Here is a 26746-nt window from a genome sequence, read left to right on the forward strand (position 1 = left end):
TAAGAAAGGCAAAGAGGGACTACGAAATAAGGAGAGCAAGAGAATCCAACGCGAATCCCAGGTGATTTTCCAGGTATATAGGACAAAGGTCAAGGACAAAGTGGGTCTTTAAAGTCAGAGAGAGGGGAAGTGATCGATGACAGTGAGAAAATAAGCAAAGCATTAACCAGCTACTTCTTATCAGTTTTCACAGAAGAAATTGACTAGGAAATTCCAGAGGTGTAACTGATATTTAGGGAAAATGAAAAAGAAAAATTAAAGAATATCTTTAACAGAAAAGAGGATGTTCTTCAGAAGATAAATAAATTAAAGAAGACAAAATCCCCAGGGCCGGATGAAATTTTCCCTCGAGTTTTGAAAGAGTGTAAGGAACAGATTAGCGGACCCCTCGTAAATTTATTTACCAAATCATTAGACACCGGAGTTGTGCCAGACTTGTGGAAACAGGTAAATGTAGTACCCATATTCAAAAAGGGAGACAGAGCATCAGCGTCAAATTACCGGCCTATTAGTTTGACATCAGTAGTGGGAAAATTTCTTGAATCAATTATAGCAAATAGCATCCGATCGCATTTAGAGAAAAACAAATTATTCTATGATTCTTATCATGGATTTACAAAGGGGAAATCTTGTCTGACGATTTTTGGGAAAGTCGTCGAGGTAGTATATAATGACGAAAATTACGATGTTATTTACTTAGACTTTAGCAAAGCGTTTAACAGAGTACCGCATCAGAGGCTTCTGAGAAAAGTTAAGGCTCATGGTATCGGGGGGAAAGTCTTAAATTGGATAAAATTATGGCTCACCGATAAAACACAGAGGGACAGTGTAGATGATGTTAAATCTGAGTGGGACTGTGTAAAAAGTGGGGTTCCCTCGGGGTCAGTGCTGGGCCCACTCTTGTTCATAAGCTACCTAAACGATCTAGATACTGGGATCAGCAGTGACATAAGCAAGTTTACGGATGATACACCAAAATAGGGCAGCAGATTAATTCAGGGCACGATGCAAATGCACTACAGGAAGATTTAAATAAACTGTAGAAGTGGTCAGAGAAATGGCAAATGATATTCAACACCAGCAAATGCAGCGTACTGAATATTGGAAGAACAAATACTGTCAACTGATACAACCATGACAACATCAACCTGAGAAGTCGACTTATGAAAGAGACTTAGGGGTACTTGTAAGCCCGGACCTACGTTCTAGAAAACAGTGCGTTGAAGTTCGAAATAAGACAAACAGAGTATTAGGTTTTATATCTAGAAGTGTAAGTAATAAGAGTGCGGAGGTCATATTGCAACTATATCTTGCGCTAGTCAGGCCGCACTTCGATTATGTGGTTTAGTTCTGGTGCCCTTATTTTAGAATGGATATCAATTCACTGGAGTCGGTGCAGCGAAGAATGACGAAAATGATTCCGGGACATAGAAACCTTCCATATCAAGATAGTTTAAAGAAACTGAACTTGCATTCCCAAGAAAGACGAAGAGTGCGGGGAGATATGATAGAAGTATTCAAGTGGGTGAAAGGAAGCAACAAAGGAGATATAGATAAAGTTCTTATAATGTCCAAGCAGGATAGGACTCGGAGCAACGGATTTAAGTTGGTTAAGTTTAGGTTTAGGAGGGGGATATAATGGAATTGGCTCACAAATAGGGTGGTAGATGAGTGGAACAAGCTTAGCAACTCTGTAGTAAGTGCTGGAATGCTGGAAAGATTTAAAAGGAGGCTAGATAGATTCATGGATGATAGAGAGTGGTAGTAACTCTCGACAGGAACTACCATGCACATGTAAACATTCCTAAGATGCACAATAAATCTTTGTCATAATCATTGGCCGCTATTAATCGATCAAAACCGGCTATGTAGTCTAATACATTATTTGCATGTAGATTTAATGTAAAATTACGTCCAAGACAAAGCATTTTTTTCTATTGTTTGTAAAACACCACATTATTCATGAGAGAGTATTTTGTCCATAAACTGTTGCATCACCTCTGTTAAGCCGGAGTTAAATTAAATATTTAGGGTTATTAATTCCAAGCTTTTTTAATTCTCTGGTCTTCCCAAGATACACAAAGAAGGTGTCCATCTTAGGCCTATTATTTCTAAGAGAGGCGCTTATATAAGCAAATTTGCAAAGGGGCTCAGTGTTTTTTTTTATCCTTATGTAGGTAGTTTTTCTACCTCTCATCACAAACACGTTCAAGATTGTACTGACAAATTAAAGGATGTTTAATGTCAATGATAAGTCAAGATTGTATCCTTCTTCACAAATGTACCTGTAGAAGATGTTTTGGAATTTTTGGAATGAGAACTGTGTCAGCATCAATATTCACATCTCTGTATCTATAATTATTGATCTTGTACGTGAATTTTACATAAATAAATAGATGTAGCCACATTGTATATGAAATATTTTGAGAGCTCCTTATTGCCATAAATTATACCCTCACATATGTGCTGGTACAGTTATGTAGATGTCGTGTTTACTATACGGGATGACACTTGGGATCTTTTGACCTTTTCTTTAATAGGTTAAACAGTTTCGTTCCCAGCATCCAATGGTATAAGAATCAACATGCTCGCCTCGCAAGCGAGCGGATCCAGATTCGATCCCCAGGCAGGGTGAAACTGTGGGCAAGTTTCTTTACACCATTTGCCTCCATCTACCCAGCAGTAATTGGCGACCTGGATGTTAATCGATTTGCGGATCGTGTTCCTGGGTAATGGTTAGTGAGTTGTCCGGTCTTCTAGTTAACTTAGGGTGTCGTTATTGCGTTGGCGACAGCTTCTACACCTTAAACAAATTCACGCCTAGGTGGCCCTTGGGACGGCAATCCTCTTTATACGAGGGGCAACCATTGTTTATAAAGTTGAATGGGAAGTGGAAGGTAAACTTCCCTTTCTTGATATTTTAGTAATCAGAGGCAACGGTAATTTTAACCTCACAAGTGTATAGAAAACCCACTTATTCAGGAAGTTATTTACACTATTTCAGTAAGTATTCAGATAAAGTAAAAAGAAGTGTTAGTACAGGCGTTTTCTTGAGAACATTAAGGATATGCATCCCCCCAACATTGGAATGAGGAAATTAACACCGATAAATCACAGCTTTTAAAACTAACATAAGAACATAGAACATAAGAAAATAAGAGGTCTGCAATAGGCCGGTTGGCCTGTGCATAGCAGCTCTATCAGAGTTACTACCACTCTCTGTCATCCATGAATCTATCTAGCCTCCTTTTGGAAACTTTCCAAGGTTCCCGCACTTACTACAAAGTTGCTAAGCTTGTTCCACTCGTCCACCACCCTATTTGTGAACCAGTTTCTTCCTATCTCCCCTCCTAAACCTAAACTTATCAACTTGAACCCCGTTGCTCCGAGTCTCTCTGCTCGGATATTATAAGAAACATCTATATCCCTTTGTTGATTCCTTTCACCCACTTAAATACTTCTATCATATCTCCCCGCACTCTTCGTCTTTCTAGGGAATGCAAGTTAAGTTTCTTAAACCTATCCTGATATGGAAGGTTTCTAAGTCCCGGAATCAATTTTGTCATTCTTCGCTGCACCGACTCTAGTGAATTTATATCCATTCTATAATAGGGACACCAGAACTGAACCGCATAATCGAGGTGCGGCCTGACTAGCGCAAGATATAGTTGCAATAAGACCTCTGCACTCTTGTTACTTACACTTCTAGATATAAAACCCAATACTCTGTTTGCCTTATTTTGAACATTAACGCACTGTTTTCTAGGCCGTAGGTCCGGGCTTACAAGTACCCCTAGGTCTCTTTCACAAGTCGACTTCTCTAGGTTGATGTTCTTAGGGCTGTATACATTATAAGTGTTGTTCTTCAATATTAAATTACCTTTGCCACTTGCTGGTGTTGAATTTCATTTGCCATTTTTCAGACCACCCCAGCTGTTTTTTGGACAAGGCTCTGGGTGTGGCCAGAGCTAATTTTATTTAGGCTTCTCTGCCTACTAAAAATACCTTATAGTCAGAGTTGTAAAAAGTACCGAACGTTGTTATATAAATAAAAGTATTGTTACACTGGCCAAATGTTTCTCAAGTACAAGTAAAGAAGTATCTCACTCTTAAGGTACTCAAGTACTGACAGTAAGAAGTAACAACAAAATTATTGTCTCAAATATTAAAATAAATCTACAGTAAATTATATAGGAAATAGTTAACCAAAGATAAAAATAAAAGATTTAGCGCATGTTTATGTGCAAATCTTTAAAGTGAAATTAATCAATATCTGATTCTCAAAATTATGGCTGTCCAATAGGGAGCCCTTACGGTTAGGCCTTTATATAAGCCTAACATGACTAAACAGACGCTCACAAGCAGCAGTCGTGAATAAACGTTTTTGACTGTTTAGCTTCCAAGTTTGTCTTATGTTCTGTGATTGAATATTTAAAGCTATTGTTTGGGGCATATGACGAGTAAGAATTCTGTTTTTGTTTTCAATATTGTATTTTAGTAAAAGATTTAGAAAGCCATACTTAAGTTAAAGTAAAGTATTGTAAAATTTGAGTACTTTTTGAAAAGTAAATAAACTCAAAAATTATTTGAATAAGTAAATTTATTTCTTTACTTTTTAACTCTGCTTATAATAAATAATTTTGTGCCCTAACAGCAAAAGCTGCCTTACGATCATATTAACATAATTCCCACTTACAACCATCAGCATTTACAAAATATTGTTAATGTTCATCATAATTTAGGACATGAATGTAGTCCAGGAGTTTGCGTATTACCTTGTAATGAATATGATAAGGTCTATGTGGATTAGACTGGTAGATACCTACTCACAGGGCTAAAGAAGCATAAATGTGCCATGAGATATCCACAAGATAATTCAGCTGTAAATAATCATTGTTTGGTTGTGACCATACCATGCACTGGAATAATTCTGCCATTGTATATAAATCATATTGTACTATAGTTTTAACAGGAAAATTTCTGATTCTGCTTTGATAAAGAAACTTCCTAATTTTATAATGTACAAGGGACAGTGGTGTCCTGATTTAATCTCCTAGTAACTAAAGGCTGATTGTTACCTGAGTATTTGAAACCTGATGTCAGTCGAGGTCAGCCACCTGGACTTGTGACCTGACTCGCTCCTCTCTTTTTGTAACTTTGTGTTTCAGTCTGAGAAGAGCCGTAGTGAGCGGTGGAAACATACGCCGTTCCTTTTCTTTTTCTTTTTTTCCTCCTATAGTAGGTTTGTGTTTTAAAGTATTTATATACTGTATATCAAGGAGAAATCAGGTTGAGACGGATGAGGGGCGACAAGACAGAAACATCTTTATGGGTGAGAGCAAGAAACGTGACCATGCTGTAGGTGTTGAAACATTGTACTTTAATTATGATATCATATATTGCTACTAACATTATGTTTAGGTAACTCAACTTAAGGTTCATTTATTCAATTATCAGAACAAGAAGGTCATACCCATATGTTGGATATAGCGATTGAGCTACTGATAGATATTTTTGCCGGAGGATTCAGACAAAACGAATAGTTTGGGATGGATGACTTCAACCAGAAGTTATATAGCCCACTCTCAGTAAGTGCCATTACCCTGTAGAAAAAAACATCAAATATTAGTATTCTCTGAAAATAATTGTACCATTTTGTTCATATTTACTTACATACACACTTACTTATCCCAATTCGATGATTCCCTCGAGCAAATACTCTACCTTTTACTTAACGCGTACAGAAGAGGACTGTCCTTGGGAACTATCATGCTATTCATCCTGGGCATCATATTGTCTCTGAGCTTATAGAAGTCGCACCGTCCTGTGGAATAAAGTAATTTAGGCTTGTTTGTTTATATGCAATGTCTATATACGATTATTAAGTAGTTTACGTATAAACAAATTTAATGTTAAGTTCACAACCAACATGCACAATTGCATATCTGTCCAATAAGATGTTAATAAAGGCGAGAACCTGTATTAGATAACTGTTTTCCCAGTAGTATGTACATGATAATTTCGTAAACCATGATAACGTGGTCGCCGCGCCTCACCAACGTGTCGGTGTTGCTGTAAAATTCTGGAAAATTCCTACGCTTGACGCGTCCTTGCATCTCTATGTCTGCCAGCTCTTTCAGAATACCATATTTCGAAGTCTGAAGAAATGAAAAGATACTATACAGTAATAAGACAGGAGAAGGCGTCCCCAAGATGGCTTCGATTACATGCCACTAAGACGATTCCAGATAAACGATTGCTTCTCACCTGAACGAGTCCCACATGGACGATTATAGCAAAAAATCGTCCCTACATCAGAAATTCTATTAGAAATACTGCGTTTATTATGTGAATATATTATGGACTTCCGGTATGGGGATAAAATATGAATTATACGAGTAATAACATAATACAACTAATATTATATTAGGAATGTTTTATTATAAAGATTTCTTACTCTGTCCTCCCAAACTCATGACCACAGGTCACGTGAATAATAAATAGGCTTATCAACTTGACTTACTGACAGGATGTACAAATACATAATTTCTTCATGAATATGAATACGATTACAGGTATAACATGAAATATTTGGATACAAATGAATAACATTTAATTATTAAATTAATAACTGTTTATAACAATTAAAATAATAACCTTCCTTTGTTAATTCTAATATAATTCATATTTTTTGGCTACAATTCACTGATCTTAATATATTTCATCATATATTACTATAATAAATAAAGTATTTCTAATAGATTTTGTGATTATGGACGATTTTAAATAAAATCGTGCATGTGGGAATCTTTCTTTTGGGAATCGTCCAGATGGGAAGGCTAAAACGGCAGAGAAAAGATGATCGTCCGGACTGGAATCGTCCAAGTGGGATGACACTGATGTCTTCAGTCAAGGTAGAATTTATGAAATCCTTCAGAGGTTGAGATCTAAAGCTATGATAAATAAATGTAAAATAAGGTAAATAGAAACAACTCTCACTTGTTATGGACTGAAGGACTACAGTTATGATGACAGGAGTGACCTCATATACAATATATATATATATATATATATATATATATATATATATATATATATATATATATATATATATATATATTTCATATAAATCCATAATGAAAACGTGGATAAGATAAATCTTGATAAAAATCACACGGGAAAATGGAAACAACAGGGCATTAGCTTTCGTCAGTTGCCTCTGAAGATGTGAATAAAGACGAAAGCTAAGGTACTCGTTGTTTCCATTTCCCGTGTTATCAAGATTACTTATCCGTTTCACAATAGTTTACATGAAATATATATATATATATATATATATATAATAATATATATATATATATATATATATATATATATATATATAATAATATTAATAATGATAATAATAATAATAATAATAATAATAATAATAATAATAATAATAATAATAATAATAATAATAAAAATAATAATAATGATAATAATAATAATAATAATAATAATAATAATAATAATAATTATTAATAATAATAATAATAATAATAATAATAATAATAATAATAATAATAATATTAATAAAAATAATAATAATAATAATAATAATAAATAATAATAATAATGATAATAATAATAATAATAATAATAATAATAATAATAATAGTAATAATAATAATAGTAATAATAACAATAACAATAACAATAACAATAATAATAATAATAATAATAATAATAATAATACTATTAATAATAATAATAATAATAATAATAATAATAATAATAATAATAATAATAATAATAATAATAATAATAATAATAATAATAATAAAAATAATAATAATAATAATAATAATAATAATAATAATAATAATAATAATAATAATAATAATAATAATGAACCATAGAGACAAAAAGTAAAAAAAAATCAAACGTGAGAAACTATATATGTATGTTGTATTGTTAATAGTAAGAGAAACAATTGAGACCCTGCAATTGTGTGTAAATGAGGCAGAAAGTCAGATCAGCACCCTGGGACTTGGTCACAATTATCGTGATGCCATATGGCAGCAGGGTCTACCATAAGACGACACATTATGCTTCCAATATCTTCCCTGGTGGTAGTACCTCCCTGTATGATAGCTGCCTACTACCTACGAGTATATGATTGTCGACAAATTTTAGGGATGACCTTACATTACTAGCTATCTGTAATACCAATACCAAAATGTAAAACCATTTAGCAGCGTTACTCCAGCAGGAAACTAAAGGCTTAAAACCATTTACCCGAATATCCTGCTCAATCGATGAATCACGCTGCCATATGATATTGGCCGACGAGTCATCCACCACCTCTTGCAAGGTCTGGTAAGGCTCTGGGATATATCTCACCGCCAAGTGGGATATGAGGTTACCAGAGTAACTTTGTCTTAAGACCAGCGTCATCAACATCCACACTGCCAACAACAGCAACTCCCACCACCACTGCGACGCCGTCGACGCCAAATTAAAATCTGTTGGAGTAAATTAGGAGGCGGAAAAAATTTTTGAAAACAAAGCAACTATTTTTTCTTTTATTAAGTTATAATAGCTTATTGATGTTTTCACTAAGCTGGATTCTGGCAATGGTTATACGATTGGAATTCCATCATCTTTGAGGCAAATACCTCAGTTTAGGGATAATGATTAAAGGTCATAACTTATGGGAAGCTGGGTGTGGAAGATGACCTGTGTGGGGGATGACGTGTGTGGCTGTCGATGGATGTGGGTGGGGATAACGGATGTGGATGACAGCTATGGTGGATGATGGATGTGGGGGTAAGTTTTTACCGACACAATAACACTGATGAAAAAATTTAGATATGGTGGCCGTAGATAAACTGTTTAGTTCTTAGCGGTGACACTTATATATGATAATCCTAAAGTGGTGAAGATCTGAGAATTTGTCTATGTCTTAGCGCATTACATTTGGATACATCTGTGTAGATGATTACAACACAGTTGGAACAGGGCATTGATGTTAATGTTATAATTCATTACCGCTATTTATCATCTCCCTTCCTTTAGATCATTTATTAAAAACATCTTTTGTTTAAGTATTAGTATTTTTGTAATATTTACTTTATATTCCTACTTTTATTCTGCCACCAAAACCACTACATCATAAATTGTCATGTAGATGAAAATTCCCAATGCAATAAATATATTTACCGATAAGACATAATACCGACAGCTCTTGTCCTCTTGTTCCACCTTAATATAACCCATGTTGTACTGCTTCCCTCCCTTATCATATTTATGTATATCATCCCTACTGTAAAATATGTATATATTTAGAATATAAATGTAAAACAATACAATAAATAAAGTAAATGAATAACTAAGTGATAGCCGTGGTAAAATTCTGATTTGTTCTTACCACCACTATGTTACGTGTACTATTCCAGATGATACTAAATGTTATATAATACTTCCTTGAGATAAATGTACAGTATAATATCAGGTGCCTTCAAGAGAGCTCAGGCTCTCAACTGGCTCAGCCATGCCAATATTGTTGTTATTATCGACTCTGTATCTGTGTTTTTCTGGCTAAATAAACTGTTTCAATATCAATATCAATAGCAAGGGTCTTTAACGCCTATATCATTCGTCGTTGACTCTAAGCTTCCAACTGGGCCAAATCAAAGGAAGCTTGTGATTGGTCGAGTCACGCAGGTGAATATGAGCGGAGGTGGTGATATAGTTGGGCGGTTTCAATGTGTTTCACATGTTAAGTTTTACTTCCAGGGTTTCAGATATCATTCTAGATCTACACACAATGATTAATATTACCTGCAATTGCCGAACATAAAGACAATAAATTAAGTAATTAGGAGCTCGAGATCAACCCAACACACCACATTCCGTCAGCCTATCAAGTGCATTGATGAAATATACTCTATGCTCTGGTTGCAGAGCTCATCTGAACGGAGAATAAGTTAGTAATTACAGTAGTCACCAGCAATAAAATATTAGGAGAAACTCATCTCTTGGTAATTGGTAAAATTTATTTTAACGTTTATATAAGGATTATCATGTTATTATTATATAGTTAGTTATAAATATACAAATAATAAATATAATTATGAAAATAATATTTTAACTCGTTAAGATATAAAAAAATGAAAGGGGACGACAGATCGCTGCTTAGATTAAAAAAAATCATTTAGGACTAGCTAGAGTACGCTAAGCTCTAATACTTGTTTGGTAGCATTACAGCTAATTGGAAGACTTAAATACTGATTTAGTTTGACCTGTTTAGAAAAAATATATGTTCGCTGATATTATGTAATTCTACAGATGGAAATAAAAAATATTTTAATATTATTCTGTTTCATAAGTCATACTAATCCACATACCTTTTAACTCCTCAGCAGTCTTATCAATGGGGTATTGTGATCACCTACCAAGAATATGCTCGGGCTTTGGATGGTCAGCTATGAAAATTTGAAGGTATTATCATCACGTTCACCAATGAATGTGTACTATTGTTAAGTTAGAGCCAGGAATCAAAGCTAATACCAAAAGAGAATAGCTGAGAAGGTTTCCTCGATTTATATTACCCCTTTTTTTCTATATTACAGACAGTAGTCATTACTTGGTGTTGGGTCCTGGATTTACCCTGGCTTAAAAGCAGTCGTACTAATCCGAAGGCTTCTGCCATCTTGTTTTTCTCGTCTACAAGCGCCTTCAGGAAGAAACGACGACAAGAAGAGCGTCGCCCCCAGCACAACCAGCAGCACCGTCAGGATGGCCATCCAGACCAGCGAAGTGAAGGGAAGTAGAAAACTCCACGGATCCACCTCTGGCCGCCCCCGAGCACCCAGGATGTTGACATAATTCATATCCATCACACATGTGAAATCCACTACCTCAGAGCGGCTGGCAGTCATGGTGAGGGGCACTATGGAGAAGTGTGCATCCTGCATCACCAATAGAGATTCAAGAATTAGGAATAAGTTAATAAAAGTGGCAATTTTATTAACAGCTCTTCATGCAACTTCCTCTTATGACATACACTTTAAACTTGATCACAGAGATGTGTAGTTATATGAGTGCCATCTCTAAGAAGCAGCTGCCTCTCCTCTCCTCTCATTTGTATCCCGTTTAAATCACTACCAAACTTGCAACTTTTTCCATTGCTTCCCACGACAATATTTTATCGAATCTATTATTTACATTTTTTGGATCCATTATTCTGTAAATAACATTCAGTTAGGCCTTTAACGTACACACTTATCCACGCAGCTCCTTTATCTTCTGTTTGCTTATAATATTCAGAATTGTAATTGGTCAAGCGAATAATAATTTTACATATATAGTAGATAAAAAAAATCAAGGCCAATTTTTAACTTTGAAGATTTGATCAAAACCTCGGGAATACTTTGAAATTCAACAATTCAAAATATTTCACGTTTTACAAATATCGCGTGTATAGTGTATACAGTACAGAAACATTGATGATTTTTTGCTTGAGGTAAAGCCCACTGAGTACACTGCTCTTACCCAATCAAAGATTTCAATCCGCTGTATCTAGTAATAATTTGGTGTATACAGTAGGATGCCGACAAAATTAGTGAGAACTGTTTTGTGAGAACTTGAGAGCAAAATGGGTCAACACATTAGGTAGGAGAAGTTATGTTGTCAATATTGATGCTCCTACACTGAGGACCGATTTAACTTAACATACAATAGATAACAAAGATTTGAACCCCTTTTGACGAGGATTGGTCTAGGAATCTAATCTTAAGTGCATTGGTATACTCACCCCCCTCATCACCATACCCACTATACCAGACCAAGACCCGTCTTTCTGCCTGGAGCCACTGGAGCGATCAGGAGAATGCATAATTGCTGGTGGTTAAATGTAATACGTATATCAGTAATACAAATTTTACCGATATATATAAATGAAGATTATCTATTATATAACATTTATTGAGTAATAATGCAATATATATATATATATATATATATATATATATATATATATATATATATATATATATATGTGTTTGTTTTGTGTGTTTGTGTGTCTGGAATCTATAATCTTTACCGATTCAATGATGGATGATGATGTTATATATAGTGATGATGGATGATGTTATATGTAGTGATGATTGAGGTGTTATATGTAGTGATGATGGGTGGTGTTATATGTACTGATGATGGATGATGTTATATATATGATGTTGTTATATGTAGATAATATGTGTTATATGTACTGATGATGGATGATGTTATATGTAGTGGGTGGATGTTGTTATATGTAGTGATGATGGACGGTGTTATATGTAGTGTTGATGGATGATGTTATATGTAGTGATGATGGATGTTGTTATATGTAGTGATGAATGGTGGTGTTATATGTAGTGATGATGGGTGGTGTTATATGTAGTGATGATGGATGATGTTATATGTAGTGATGGTGGATGTTGTTATATGTAGTGATGATGGGTGGTGTTATATGTAGTGATGATGGATGATGTTATATGTAGTGATGGTGGATGTTGTTATATGTAGTGATGATGGGTGGTGTTATATGTAGTGATGATGGATGATGTTATATGTAGTGATGGTGGATGTTGTTATATGTAGTGATGATGGGTGGTGTTATATGTAGTAGTGATGATGGAGGGTGTTATATGTTATATGGGTGGTCCCCTACAATCCTCTTTTGAGTAAAGCATTCAATGCGCACATCAATGTAGAGTTTTATAATTCAGTCAAGTCCATCAAGTATGTTTGCAGATTCGTCAACAAAGGCTCTGACCAAGCGATCTTTGCATTGGAAAAGGATGGAAATCATGATGAGGTGACACAGTTTCAGCAGGGCCGTTATATATGCAGGAATGAAGCTCTATGGAGAATTTTTAGTTTTCCCATACATGAACGTTGCCCAAACAGTAGTTCATCTGGCTGTTCACCTGGAAAATGGACAAAGAGTATACTTCACAGAAGAGTCTCTACAAAATCAAATGGCAAATCCTGCTGATACGACCCTCACTGCATTCTTTAAGCTTTCACAGGAAGATGAGTTTGCTCAAATACTCCTGTATGTTGACGTACCCAAGTTCTACATATGGCAGGATTCAATGAAAAAGTTCCAGAGAAGAGTTCAAGGATCCGATGTTGAAGGATATCCAGGGATAAAGTCAGGCAATGCTTTGGGACGTGTCTACACGGTTCACCCCAACAACTTTGAATGCTATTGTTTGAGACTACTTTTGCAACACATCCGTGGCCCAACATCATATGCAGCACTCAAGATAGTGAATGGACAAGTCTGCAGAACCTATCAGGAAGCGTGCAATCTCCTTGGCCTATTGGAAGATGATGGTCACTGGAATGACACATTAGAAGAGGCAGCAGCTACTCAATCGCCAGCGAGAATGAGGAACCTGTTTGCCATCATGATTGCTACATGTGGACTTTCCAACCCAAGCCAACTCTGGAAAAACCACGATGAAAGTCTTTCAGAGGATCTGCTTCATCAAGCAAGAAGAGAACATCCTGGTCAAGAGATTGAGTTCATGGATGACATGTTCGACAGGGCTCTGATCATGCTGGAAGACAAAGTGATGGAGCTATGCGGAAAAAAACCTGACTGATTTTGGATTGCCTTCCCCAAACCGAGAAGAACCAGTTGCTTCAAACAGAGAGTTGCTCAGAGAGACAGACTACTCGGTTGAAGTTCTGGTGAATTTTGTTGTAGAAAATGAGCCTCACCTGGTGAGGCTCATGAATATATCTTGCAAGCGATACAAGCGGAGCAGGGAGGTATGATCTTTCTTGATGCACCTGGCGGGACAGGAAAAACAATCTTGATCAACCTTCTGTTGGCCAAAGTACGTCATCAGGGGAAAATTGCTCTTGCTGTGGCATCCTCAGGCATTGCTGCAACACTACTAGAAGGAGGACGTACTGCACACTCAACTTTTAAACTGCCTCTCAACCTCGCTCACAATGAGAATCCAGTGTGCAACATCAAAAAAGAATCGGCAAAGGCAAAACTCTTAGAAAAATGCAGCCTCATAGTCTGGGATGAATGCACTATGTCTCACAAGTTAGCGTTTGAAGCATTGGACAGGACCTTGCAAGACATACGAGAAAATGACCATCTCATGGGTGGCATTACAATGGTCATTGCTGGAGACTTTCGCCAGACCCTACCTGTCATTCCTCGAAGCACTCCAGCTGATGAACTGAATGCGTGCCTCAAGGCATCATACCTTTGGAGAAGTGTTCAGACACTCACCCTATCCACAAACATGAGAGTACATCTACAAGGAGATCAGGATGCTGGACGGTTTGCAAACCTTCTACTACAGATTGGGAATGGAACTTTCCCTGTTGATTCAGAAGGACAAATAATCATTCCTCAAGGATGTGGAAATGTTGTAAAGTCCTCAACTGAGCTCACTAACATGGTCTACCCAAACATTATCCACCACTACAAGGATCACAAGTGGCTGCGTGAACGCGCAATTCTGGCACCAAAGAATGAAACAGTGGCTGAAATCAACATGACTCTACTCAGACAGCTTCCAGGCAGTGAGACCTCATTCAAATCTGGTTGATACAGTAATCGACCAGGACCAAGCAGTCCAGCACCCTGCAGAATTCCTTAATTCTTTGGAGCCCTCTGGAATGCCTCCTCAACACCTCACTCTCAAGATTGGAACTCCTATAATGCTCTTAAGAAATCCTGAACCACCAATCCTCTGAAGTGGCACAAGACTGGTGGTGAAGAACATGATGCCACGTGTATTGGAAGCTACAATACTGACAGGAAAAGCTAAAGCAGAGGACGTTTTTACACCAAGGATACCTCTCATCACCAGTGACCTGCCATTTGAGTTCAAGCGACTTCAATTCCCGGTTAAAATGAGCTTTGCCATGACCATCTACAAAAGCCAAGGACAGTCCCTTAAGATGGTTGGCCTAAACCTGGTGTTTCCTTGCTTCTCTCATGGACAGTTCTATGCTGGATGCTCCATAGTGGGAACTGGCAAAAATCTGTACATACTTGCTGCTATTGGCAAAACCAAAAATGTGGTCTACATTAATGCACTACAGTGAGAAAATGTGGAGCCTCTTGGAGGGTGGCGTCCTACCGTGGCCTTGCGAAAGAGCCGCCTTAAGGGCGGCGATTCCGCTAGTGTATATATATATATATATATATATATATATATATATATATATATATATATATATACATATCATGTAGAATACAATGAAAACGTGGATTAGATAAATCCTGATAAAAACACACACAGGAAAAAAGGGAAACAATGGAGAACCTTAGCTTTTCGTCTTTATTCAAGGAACATCTTCAGAGCAACTCAATTACAAGGACTGAGAGAGCTTATGTACACAGGTGACCTTACAAAACATAGTGTTTTTCTTGTGTGGTTATCAGCATATACAGTACATGGACCACGCGCCTACAATTTATTTGCCATACATATACAACTATATATATATATATATATATATATATATATATATATATATATATATATATATATATATATATATATATATATATATATTTAATAAAGGTCACCCTGTATATTTAGAAAGCACTCTCTCTGTCCATGTATAGTCAGTTGCCTCTGAAAATAAGACAGCTAAGTCTCTGTGTTTCCTTTTCCTATATGGGCATATCAAGCACACAGACTTCTACATATAATCAGCACCTCACCCGCCAGGATTCAGACCCACGATCTTATAATTGTGACCGGGGGAACGATACCTCTGGGCCACCAGGACACTAAAAGCAGTCCTGGCGGGGTGGTATTGATATAAGTAAATGTTTATTAACCTAATGAAATATATATATATATATATATATATATATATATATATATATATATATATATATATATATATATATATATATATCAGGATCAATAGGGAACACACTGTACTAATGTGGAAACTATAAGCCTCATTATAGATGGGTTATATAAATCAGTCTAATAGATGCTAGTATTGGCCCTAATTACCTATAAGATAATGTGATGTCATAAAATGCATTAGCATTGATTAGTGTTTGCACTTTGTATTTTTTTTGTATATACAGTATATACGTGTATGATTGTAACTGAACCTGTCAGTTAATTGTTGTTTTTAAAATCTAAAAATTCAATCGATGACATTCTGATATATGTCTTTTCCAAGTACTAATTCTTCTGGGGAACAGAAATCGTTATTTACTTACGAGAAATTTAGTCCTTGCGAGACATATTCTATTATATGCTTCATGGGACCAAGAACTGCAAGTCTCCTCCCCTCTGGATAACTCTCATTGCCCTGCCACACAGTTTTTGTGAGTACTCCTTCTACAATCGGTATGATAAATGTCGGTCGATGGGGGAATCTGGGAAAAATCAATTCCAGGAATAACAACTTTTATCACATGAGAATTGAATATCATGTTTTTATCATTTTAGTTAGATTACTTTACATGATAATTAGTCAAAATTACATAGTTACATCAGACACGGGTGGCTGCTGCATAATTAGGTTTGTTTAATGTAGTTACGAATGTAGTAAATGTGGACCAAGCGGTTATCTCCTGGTATCATTTGTAACTCCTGTAGTTACTTCGTAGTTGTTTAATAGTACTTAATGTTTACACAAACACTATTTGGATTTTCTATTTATCTACCCAAATATAGCACATTCTATGGTTATCAATAATAACTGATAGACAGTAATCGTCCTTTTAGGAGAGAATAAAGGAGGTAATTTACATAGCTCCCTTATCATTTCTATTGCGTGTAAGATATAGGGTTCAAGTCCACTGAGGGCTGTGCACTTGTAGTCCAGATGATAAGTGAAAAAATCGTGCACTTTTCGACTCAGGCATCATACTTTTTACACTGATACGAAGACCCATGAGGAACATTTTCAAAATTAGAGGCAATCTGCATCTGCCTGCTGGTGGGTATGGCAGCCATTTTTCAAGATGGCAAAGACATCACATTAAAATATGCAATATCTCAGCTTCATTTACAGTTAGATCTTTGATTTTTGTGGCCTTCCTTATGTCTTAGACCCGAAGAATATAATAGTAATATTCATATTGCTGTACGATATGTCATTCATTCTGAAATCCAAATTGACAGGTAAAGTGGAGACTTTTTGTCACCTCGATGTGACCAGTTCTTGCATTATGATGACACATGTAGCAGATCTACTCTTCTAATGTGTTATCTAACTTCAAGTACATACAAACAACAATAAATGTAACAAGCCCCCATTAATATTTCAGTTATTTGTAATACAAAAATAACTAGCATCCAAAATGTGAATATGTTTGGCTCATGAAGCGGTTGTTGAATCGATACAGAAGATTGAGTCTTAGATTTCAAAGAACGCCTGGTAGATCGCACAAAGAGTGTGTCAGAGAAAGTGACAAAGAGTAAGCTGAGTCTTTTCAATAGCCAACCAGATAAAAGCAAACCCCGATCAGAGAAACAGCTTTCATCAGTGCGACAGGATGGAAGTCTGTTCTCTAGCTTTTACATTACATGTCAGGTCTGTGATACTAACCTTGCTGACTTCTTCTAACATGAGAATCAGACTTATCCTCCACCATTATCTGTCTATGGTGATATGAGATTTGGTACCACGCCATGACAGTGCCAGTTTCCAACATGAGGCAGATGTGGTAATCCTTGATGGTGCAACAACCGTCAACATGGTCAAGCCAGGTACTTGCAAGAGTTTTGATGATTCTATACACCAGATCATTGAATGCGTCAGGCGTCAATTTCAAGGTTCTGTGAAATGAGTGTACATAGTGTTTGATGTATATAAAGCAGATGGTCTGAAATCAGCCACAAGAGAACAAAAGGGGACATGGTACCAGACAACGAGTTGAGGGAAGACAAAAGCTCCCAGGGAATTGGGCTGACTTTCTGCGAGAGAGTGAAAATAAGAAAGATGTCTTCCATATTATCAGTACCCAGGCTCAATCTAGAAGAGAACACGTGGTATTCTCGGAACCAACCTATCCAACTGAAGGATTATTCCCATGTTCACATGAGGAGACAGACACCCGTTTGGTTTTGCATGCTACAGACGGAACACATCAAAGATACAGAAAAATATTCATCAAGACAGTTGACACGTATGTTGTGGTGCTCTCCATAGGTTTCGCTACAAAGATAGGCTGTGAATGTCTTAGGGTAGGATTTGGTACGGGGCGGTTCTTCCGATATCTTGATGTTATTCGGATGGCTGAGGTATTAGGTGAGGAAACATGTTCAGCTCTGCCTGCTTTCCATGCACTAATTGGCTGTTATATCACTTTATCATTTGCAGAAAGGGTAAACGTACAGCCTGGATTGCTTGGCAAGCTTGAAATGAACTGACAACTGCCCTATGTGTCCTGGCCCAAACTCCATCACCAGATGGCATAGCAGCTGTCCTTCCACCCACCGAAAGATATATCGTGATAATGTACGGCAGGGATAGCTCAGAGAAGGGTGTCACTAGTGCAAGGCAGGTTCTGTTCACACAAAAGCGACGAGAAATTGAAAACTTACCTCCAACGCAGGATACACGCACTCAGCACTTGCTTCGAGTTGGCTATGAAGCTGGTCATGTATGGGGGCTAATCGTTGTTAAAGCAGCTGTTGCGACCTTGTGTAAAGTGTGGTTGTACCAAACGATGCAAAGGACAGTGCCACTGCCTGGAAGCTGAGTTGCCTTGCACTCAACTCTGTAAGCTTGGTTGTTGTGCATAAAGTGAGTAAATGAATGAAATTTTTAGAACTAACACATTGTTATTAATTTTATCTGATATATTTAGCAATCAGTCTTTTTCTGCTGTAAAGCATGTTGTATATCATACAATTTTGGATATATGGCTATTTTTTGCTATTTATTTAGCTCTTAGACATTTTAAAACAATGATCATACACACATATCAATATGATTGTTTTTGTGATACCATGTGACATTTGTCCTATTATGTCATTAATATGATACTAGAGCTTTTGTGTTAATACTCTCCGTCCTGCTTTTATATTATGGTAATGTGTAGTATGCAATATGAATTATATTAATATGTTGTAATTTGAATTTATAACAGAGCATGTTTACTGTATTGCATTAATAATTTCAGTGTAACCTTAGAATTTTATAGTTATTTTTTGAGGTGTTAAGTTCACCATGACGTGTCTAATTTCAGTTTTGATAATACAGGTATTGCGCGAAGTTGTATGTGCCATGAGGATGATAAAGGACTATAGTACCTACTTGAAAATTATATTGGATTTTACTCTTGGTAGTATTAGTACACTATATGGATGCACTTAATTATCTTTTGATGTACCAAAGTATACAGTGTTATATACGGATGTAGACTATTGGAATTAAAAATTAAAAGAAATATTAGAATGATACACTTATAAACAGTTATACAACTTGTGCACAGATTTTGTGTGTTTTAGTTCATACTCTCTGTTCACCAATTCATTGATTTATTTCAATTTCAAAATAATTGAAGTTCAATATTTTTATGAAATACCTAAAATTTAATTACTTATCCTGTAAATTTATAACAACTCTTTCGTTTTCATTTACATATTTATTAAAAATCTATATTTTACCTGTCAACTTAAATTTAAAATTAATTGAGGCATCTTACAGCTATACCAATATTACTATTAGATTCCTTGGAACTGAAAACATGGGTAGACACAAAAATTAACGGTCTAATTGCAATAGAAGCTGAGATTTTGCATACTTTAATGTGATGTCGTGGCCATTTTGAAAATAGCCATCATGGCTACCAGCAGGCAGATAAAGATTGCTTCCAATCTTTAAAATGACCCTCATGGGTCCTAATACCAGTGTACAGTTTATGATGCTTTAGTCAAAAAGTGTGGGATTTGGCTAAAAATTGTTCCTTGCCATCTGGGTGAAGACTTGTGCAAATCAGAGGTGTGTGGATGATAGGAATGTGATAAGGAATGGTAAGTCGCAGTTTATCTTAGTTAATTCGGGTGGTGTTATTTATACAATACTCTATGTGAATAGCCCACATTTATAAAATTACTACTGTTAATAAATTGATAGAGGGTATTACATTGCTCGACCACTTACCCACCGAGTCCTAAGAGGTGTAAACTAACCAAGTAGAAAATCTCTATTAGTTTTCCTAACCGTGTTATTATCGTATGTGCATAGCTAAACTGGGAATCTGCAACAGGCTGTTGATATCCGGCAAATCTACTCCTTCTAGGCATAGGAAAGCTTGTGTAAGGGCTGTAACGAGCAAGTGGGTTGTCCGCCGCTCGTTTGCTTGTTCGCGGCCCTACTAGGGGGGGGGGGGAGATAGAGGTGAGAAGGTTCTCTGCTGCCTCGTCTCACGGAAGACACGATCCAGCCTTCACCACAGCTGTTGCTTCACCCAGCTGTTCCATTCCAACTCTGGTTGTTTACTCATCTGAGATTCCTGGGGCTCGTGGGCTGTTTCCCCAGTCTTTCACTATTCAGCTCTCAACTCCGTGCCCTGGCGTCTCTCTTGTGTGGCAAGACATCGCCCACCAACGCCTGCGCCAAGTGAGGAAACTGCCCTGGACCTTCCCCCTGAGAGCGGTTCACGGCGTTACCAGAACATTCTACAGGGCTGGTTAGAAGGAAGATTCATCTGCAGCCGTAGGAAATACCTGTTCTGTGTATTATTGTTTATTTTGTTTTAAGTAAGTGTTTGACTCCAGTGCTGTTTATTTAATATTTGTGTGAGTAGTGTCAGAGTTAAATTTTTGTGATTATTTCTTAGTTAAGTGATGTCAATCTCTCACGGTTGTTTGTTACCCCTTAGAAACTCATGGTTCTTGACTTTCCTTTTTATAAAATCCTGATTAGGCTGGCAAGGGATCTATATCTTACAGGCCAGGCCCTTATATTTGGTGCATAAGAGTAATTTTTAAAGACTCGTATAATACAAATAAGAATGTTAACACAATCAAAACGGTAGGTACAACAAAAATCGGTATCACTAATCCTGATGATAAATAAAAAGGTATAATTTTTTTCATTGGCGTGAACTTAGTTTCATTGAGATAAGAAATAACTTCAGTTTGTCAGAATTATCTTTATCTCACTGTTATCGCCGCTGGCTTATTATGCTGGTGTCAGTTGCTGGCGTTTCGCTGACTTGCCCGAACAAACATTGTGTCTCTCAGCCTGCGACCAAGGCCCCCCTCTTCCACACGACCTGTTGCCTTGCCAGGTGTGGCGGCTGGTGGGGGGGGCGGTGTTTACGGACAAGAGGTCCTGAATCTGCTGTATGTATGGTTTAGAGGGTGGCGTGGCTCTCATAACGCAGATTGCCCTCACGAGTGATGCCCCACCCCCTCCCCACGCGACCTGTGACCTCGCCAGATGTGGCGGGGGGCGGTGTTTACCGCAGGCGTCAGTGCTGGCACCGCCGGGAGTGTTATCACCGCTGGCGTCAGTACTGGCGAGTTAGTACTGGCGTGAGTCCTGGAGCTTGCTGCCTTACCCGAACAAATGATTGGGGGGATGGCCTGTGTTTACGGACAAGAGGTCCTGATTCTGCTAAATGTATGGTTTAAAGGGTGGCGTGGCTGCCTGGACTTCAGGAGATCGCCCTCCCGAGTGATGCTGTGGGGATCATCCCTCGAGTGATGCTGTAAGGAGCAGCCCTCTGCTCGCCCTAGTAAACACCGACTCATAATCCTGTCCAAGAATTTGTGCTCAGACAATTTACGTAGTAATGTTGTCTTTTGGAACACCATACTAATCTGCATTGACCCGCACTTGTAAGTACAGCATAAGTGAAGACATACCCCTTGGTACTGAAATATTGTTGACTAATTACATCTACTCGTTTCTGCCTAACCTGGAGTAATAAGACAATGCAGAATGAAGCGAAGCTAAGATTAATAGTTATGAACTTTGTGTTATGTCAGTATGTTTAATAAATTGTAATTAAGATAAAATTGTGTGAGACTAACTAATTATGTATCAAATGAATCACCATGTAACATTATGCACATCTCTTCTGCAGGTTTTGACCACATCAATAAATATTGAATGCGTCAAAAGGCGGGTTTCAATCATTCCCTTCGACTTGCCCGTCACCTGAACGTCCTTAACCAAGGCGTTTAAACTCACCAAATGTTATATTATTTAAGGAATACAAATATACAAGGTCTGAAGTCAAGTTCAATTTCAAAGTAAAATGGTGATGAGATGGCAAGGTTTTCAAAGACCGACTAATACTTCACAAGAGTCTGGTGTCATATAGTGTTCCTGAATCACGAAGTGTCTGCCTCCATCGTTTTTTTTTAATTGATTTGTAGGAAAATTACCTACGTAGACCTTAAGCTAAAATGCTGGTCCACCCACTGCTGGAATAAAACACCAGCGTCTTTCTGGTTAAATGCACATCTCCACCACTAGTGTGTGGGGGGGGGGGATGCTCGGTAAGAAACTGTAGGGTTTCTTGAGAGTGGTTGGTGGTTAGCTTTCTGGCAACCTTCTCTGCTGTGATAGGTGGTTGTATGTTTCTCCTAGCTAATTGTGTTCCAGGGCACTCTATGAGGTAGTGCTGCAGTGTGTTTTCTGCTCCGCTGTCGCAGGTCTTGCACATGCGCTGCTCTGCTTGTGCCGATACAATTATTTCCCAAATGCATGGGTATCCCAGTCTCAGTCGGTGGAAGTTGACTTCTTCCCTTCTTGTTATATCCTTCATGATGGTGGTCTCTCATAATTCGTGACCAGATAGTACCACCTGGCCGATCGTGATACTGGTGTTAATCTTCTATGTTTCTCTATTTTCCACTGGGCAGTTCGTGTTATTGTGGTCTTCTTTATCTGCTCCTGACTGGGCGGGATGTTCATCTCAATGTTTCGCTGTTCTAACGCAGCCTTGGCAGCAGCATCAGCTCGTTCATTCCCTGGGATTCCGATATGACTGGGCACCCAGTTAATGATAACTTGCCGATCTTGTAGTTTTAAACCTTGCAGTAGTCCAATAACGGATGTTATGAGATGAATGTTGTCTCTTGGCTCTCTGCATTGTAGTGCTTCAATAGCACATCGTGAGTCAGTGTGTATTACAATGCCTTGTTGACTGTTTATGGAAGCGTGTCTTAGGGCTCCAAGTATGGCAGCTAGCTCAACTTGCAAAGTAGAGCATCCATCTGAGGTTCTCCAAAGGGACGTGTTACCTCCTTCTATATTGAAGGCTGCTCCTGCCTTCGTACTGGTGGTCTCTACAGAACCGTCTGTGTAATACACTGTACTATTGTGAGGTGTTAGAGCCTTCATGTTTCTCTCTGCTATCTGTCGGAGCTCATGTGGGTTACAGTCAGCCCTTCTTGTCCCAGTTTGTAGAATGTTGAAGACTGCTGGGGTGCTGTAGTCTGGACTCATTGTATCAGGTCCTTTGCTGAGGATTGTGTCTTTCAATTTCAGTCGATTTACAGCGTCAGCTGCGCACAATAGCCATGTTTTCTTGTTAAAGACATCTCTGTTAAGGTTCAGTGCTCGTAAGAGTCCATTCTTGATGTCACCCTCCCGAGCCCTGGTAATCAGTTTTGTTGCAAAACACGCTGTTAACCGTTCCGCTCTGGTTTGGAGAGATGTGAGACCTGTCTCCATGTGTAAGTTTTAAATTTTTGTCCACATAGGTGCCTTGACAATGGCTCTCAAAGCGTTATTCTGGGCAACTTCTAATTTCGCCCACTGCCCCTCAGACAGTGTGTTTAGAACCGGTGTCGCATAGTCTGTTAATCATCGAATGGCGTGTATATATAGCGTTCTTAGGACTACATGTCCCGCACCCACCTTGGGTCCTGTCATGGCTCTCATCATGTTGACTCTCTTGCCTATTCGGTCTCTTAGATAGTTTATCTCAGTGTCAAATTTGAGGCGTTTGTCAATCCAGATGCCCAGGTATTTGTATACATTGACCCATTGTAAGGCAATACCTTGTATTTAAAGTTGGGTCACCTGCTCATTGTGTCCAAACCTTATGGCTTTCGATTTGGGGATTGATATCTTGAGCCCGAGCCTCATACATTCTTCACTGATGAGGTCTAGTGCTCTTTGGACTTTGCTGATTTGGTTTCTGCCTTTTACTATCAGTGCATAGCACAGCAATTTGATACCCTCTTGAAAGGGGAGCCGACACAAGTTTTCCATGAGGATGTTGAAGAGAGTTGGACTAAGAACTCCTCCTTGTGGTGTGCCATTTTCCAGTCTTTGCTGACCTGAGACTCGTCCTTGACAAGTAACTCTTGCTGTTCTGTTTTGGAGATAGTCAGCAATCCAAGCCAGTAGGTATCCTTTGACGCCTTTCCGGGCCAGAGTGGTTACAATGGCCTGTGCATTTGCCAGCTCAAATGCTTTCTCTAGATCAAGGAATACTACGATTGCCTTATTTTGACCAATCGATCCCAGGAGAGTGGCAAAACTGTGTGCAGTGCTGAGACCTTTGGTGAATCCAAAGATATTGTGGTGAAGTCGTCCAGTTTTCCAGAGGATTCGTGTAAGGACCATCCTTTCGGCGGTTTTGCCGATGCATGCTGTTAGTGATATTGGTCTGAAATTCGGGGGATCATTGGGTTTGGGAATAGGAACAATGTTTGCTCTTTTCCAAGCTGACGGGAGTTTGCTTGCTGACCATGATGCGCTTATAACTGTTAGGAGAGCAAGTTCACCAGCAAGTCCTGCATTGCTGAGCATTGAATAGGTTATACCATCACTGCCAGGAGCGGTGTCTTTGCTTGTTTTCCTGGCCCTTCTGATTTCTTCTATAGTAAACAGACAGTCTGTAGTGTCAGCTTGTTCAATTGCATGTCTGACTACTACTTCTCTCTCCAGTTGTACTTGCTGTAAATGAAGTCTTATTTCAGGAGGTAGTTGAGCTGATGACGAGCGTTCTGCAAAGTGCTCTGCCAAGCGATTTGCTTCCTGTAGTGGCTGGGGTGCGCTGGAGATCTGGACAATTTTCCTGTTGCTATCCTGAATTTTCTCCAGAGTTCACTCAGGCTGGTGTGTGCATTAAAGGTCGCACACCACTCGAGCCATTTGTCTTCCCTAATTTTCTGAGTAATTTGACGAGCATGTTGGACAGCAGCTCTCAAGAGTTTCACTCCCTCAGGGGAAGGGTATTGTCGGAGATGTCTTCTGAATGTGTTGATTCTGTGATTCTGTTCTCTGACTTCGTCATTGTAGAGCCAGTAGTCTTTGTGGTGTCTATTTGTAGGGTTTGTTTTTGGTATTGCTTTCTCTGCTGCATGTTGTATGGCACCAGTAAGGTCCTGGTTTAGTTGGTCAATATCTTCTGCTGGTTCATAGTTCGAAAACTATTTTTGGAGTTCATCTTGATATAATTTCCAATTTGCTTTCTTGGTATTCCATCTGGGTGGCGGACGTGGGGGGAGGAGGGAGTAGTTCCATTTTCAAAGTAGTTGTCGTTGCAAAGTGGTCACTAGTCAGTTCATCATCCATCTCCCACTGAGCTACTGGAACGAGCTCAGTGGAGATGAATGTGAGGTCCAATGTTCCTCCCAGTATCTGTGTTTGGTTCCCCAGTATTAATGAGCGTTATTTCTGGAACATCTGTCAGCACTTCCACTAGGTGACGACCATCCAGGTTCATTCTTGTGGTCGAAATGATCGTTGGATGGTGGGCATTGAAGTCCCCAGCAATGAGCACAAGTTCCTGTGTGGCTTGTGTCAGTAGTTCACCGGCTTCTAGTCGTTTGGTAGGGTGTTTATAGATATTGAATACTACAAGACTGTCGTTTGCCAGGTGTATCCGAACAGCTTGTACTTCTATCATATCTCCCCTCACTCTTCGTCTTCCTAGGGAATGCAAGTTAAGTTTCTTTAACCTATCTTGATATGGAAGGTTTCTAAGTCCCGGAATCATTTTTGTCATTCTTCGCTGCACCGACTCTAGTGAATTGATATCCATTCTATAATAAGGGCGCCAGAATAGAACCGCGTAATCGAGGTGGGGCCTGACTAGCGCTAGATATAGTTGCAATAAGACCTCTGCACTCTTATTACTTACACTTCTAGATATAAAACCCAATACTCTGTTTGCCTTATTTCGAACATTAACGCACTATTTTCTAGACCGTAGGTCCAAGCTTATAAGTACCCCTAAGTCTCTTTCACAAGTCGACTTCTCTACGTTGATGTTGTTAAAGCTGTATGCATTGACAGTATTTGTTCTTCCAATATTAAGTACGCTGCACTTGCTGGAGTTGAATTTCATTTACCATTTATCAGACCACCCCTGCAATTTATTTAGATCCTCCTGTAGTGCATTTGCATACTGCACCTGAATTAATCTGCCGCCCTATTTTGGTGTCATCCGCAAACTTGCTTATGTCACTGCTGATCCCAGTATCTAGATCGTTTATGAAGATTATGAACAAGAGTGGGCCCAGTACTGACCCCTGGGGAACCCCACTGGTTATACAGCCCCACTCGGATTTAACAACATCTATGCTGACCCTCTGTGTTCTATCGGTGAGCCATGATTTTATCTAATTTAAAATTTTCCCCTCGATACCATGAGCCTTAGCTTTTCTGTGAAGCCTCTGATGCAGTACTCTGTCAAATGCTTTACTAAAGTTTAAATAAATAACGTCGTAATTTTCGTCATTATCTACTACCTCGAAGACTTTCCTAAAACCGTCAA

The 26746-nt window shown here is 38.2% G+C and overlaps 2 protein-coding genes across 2 annotated transcripts in view; both read right to left on the bottom strand.

The window, feature by feature from the left end:
* The window catches only part of LOC121874012 (glutamate receptor ionotropic, delta-2-like), a 28680-nt gene extending 16793 nt beyond the window's left edge, over positions 1–11887 (bottom strand). The window contains exons 1-6 of the mRNA XM_042377889.1: positions 11801–11887; positions 10654–10955; positions 8281–8507; positions 5978–6158; positions 5725–5824; positions 5474–5603 (exon numbers count right to left, since the gene is read on the bottom strand). Of these exons, the coding sequence (XP_042233823.1) occupies positions 5474–5603; positions 5725–5824; positions 5978–6158; positions 8281–8507; positions 10654–10696 (681 nt within the window). The 5' untranslated portion in view covers positions 10697–10955; positions 11801–11887. The remainder of the gene's footprint in view (positions 1–5473; positions 5604–5724; positions 5825–5977; positions 6159–8280; positions 8508–10653; positions 10956–11800) is intronic.
* LOC121873942 overlaps positions 10937–26746 on the bottom strand; it is a 54307-nt gene continuing 38497 nt past the window's right edge. The window contains exons 6-7 of the mRNA XM_042377821.1: positions 16259–16417; positions 10937–10955 (exon numbers count right to left, since the gene is read on the bottom strand). Of these exons, the coding sequence (XP_042233755.1) occupies positions 10937–10955; positions 16259–16417 (178 nt within the window). The remainder of the gene's footprint in view (positions 10956–16258; positions 16418–26746) is intronic.

Source organism: Homarus americanus, unplaced genomic scaffold, assembly GCF_018991925.1.
Source record: "Homarus americanus isolate GMGI-L3 unplaced genomic scaffold, GMGI_Hamer_2.0 scaffold25827, whole genome shotgun sequence".
Taxonomy (NCBI): Eukaryota; Metazoa; Arthropoda; class Malacostraca; order Decapoda; family Nephropidae; genus Homarus; species Homarus americanus.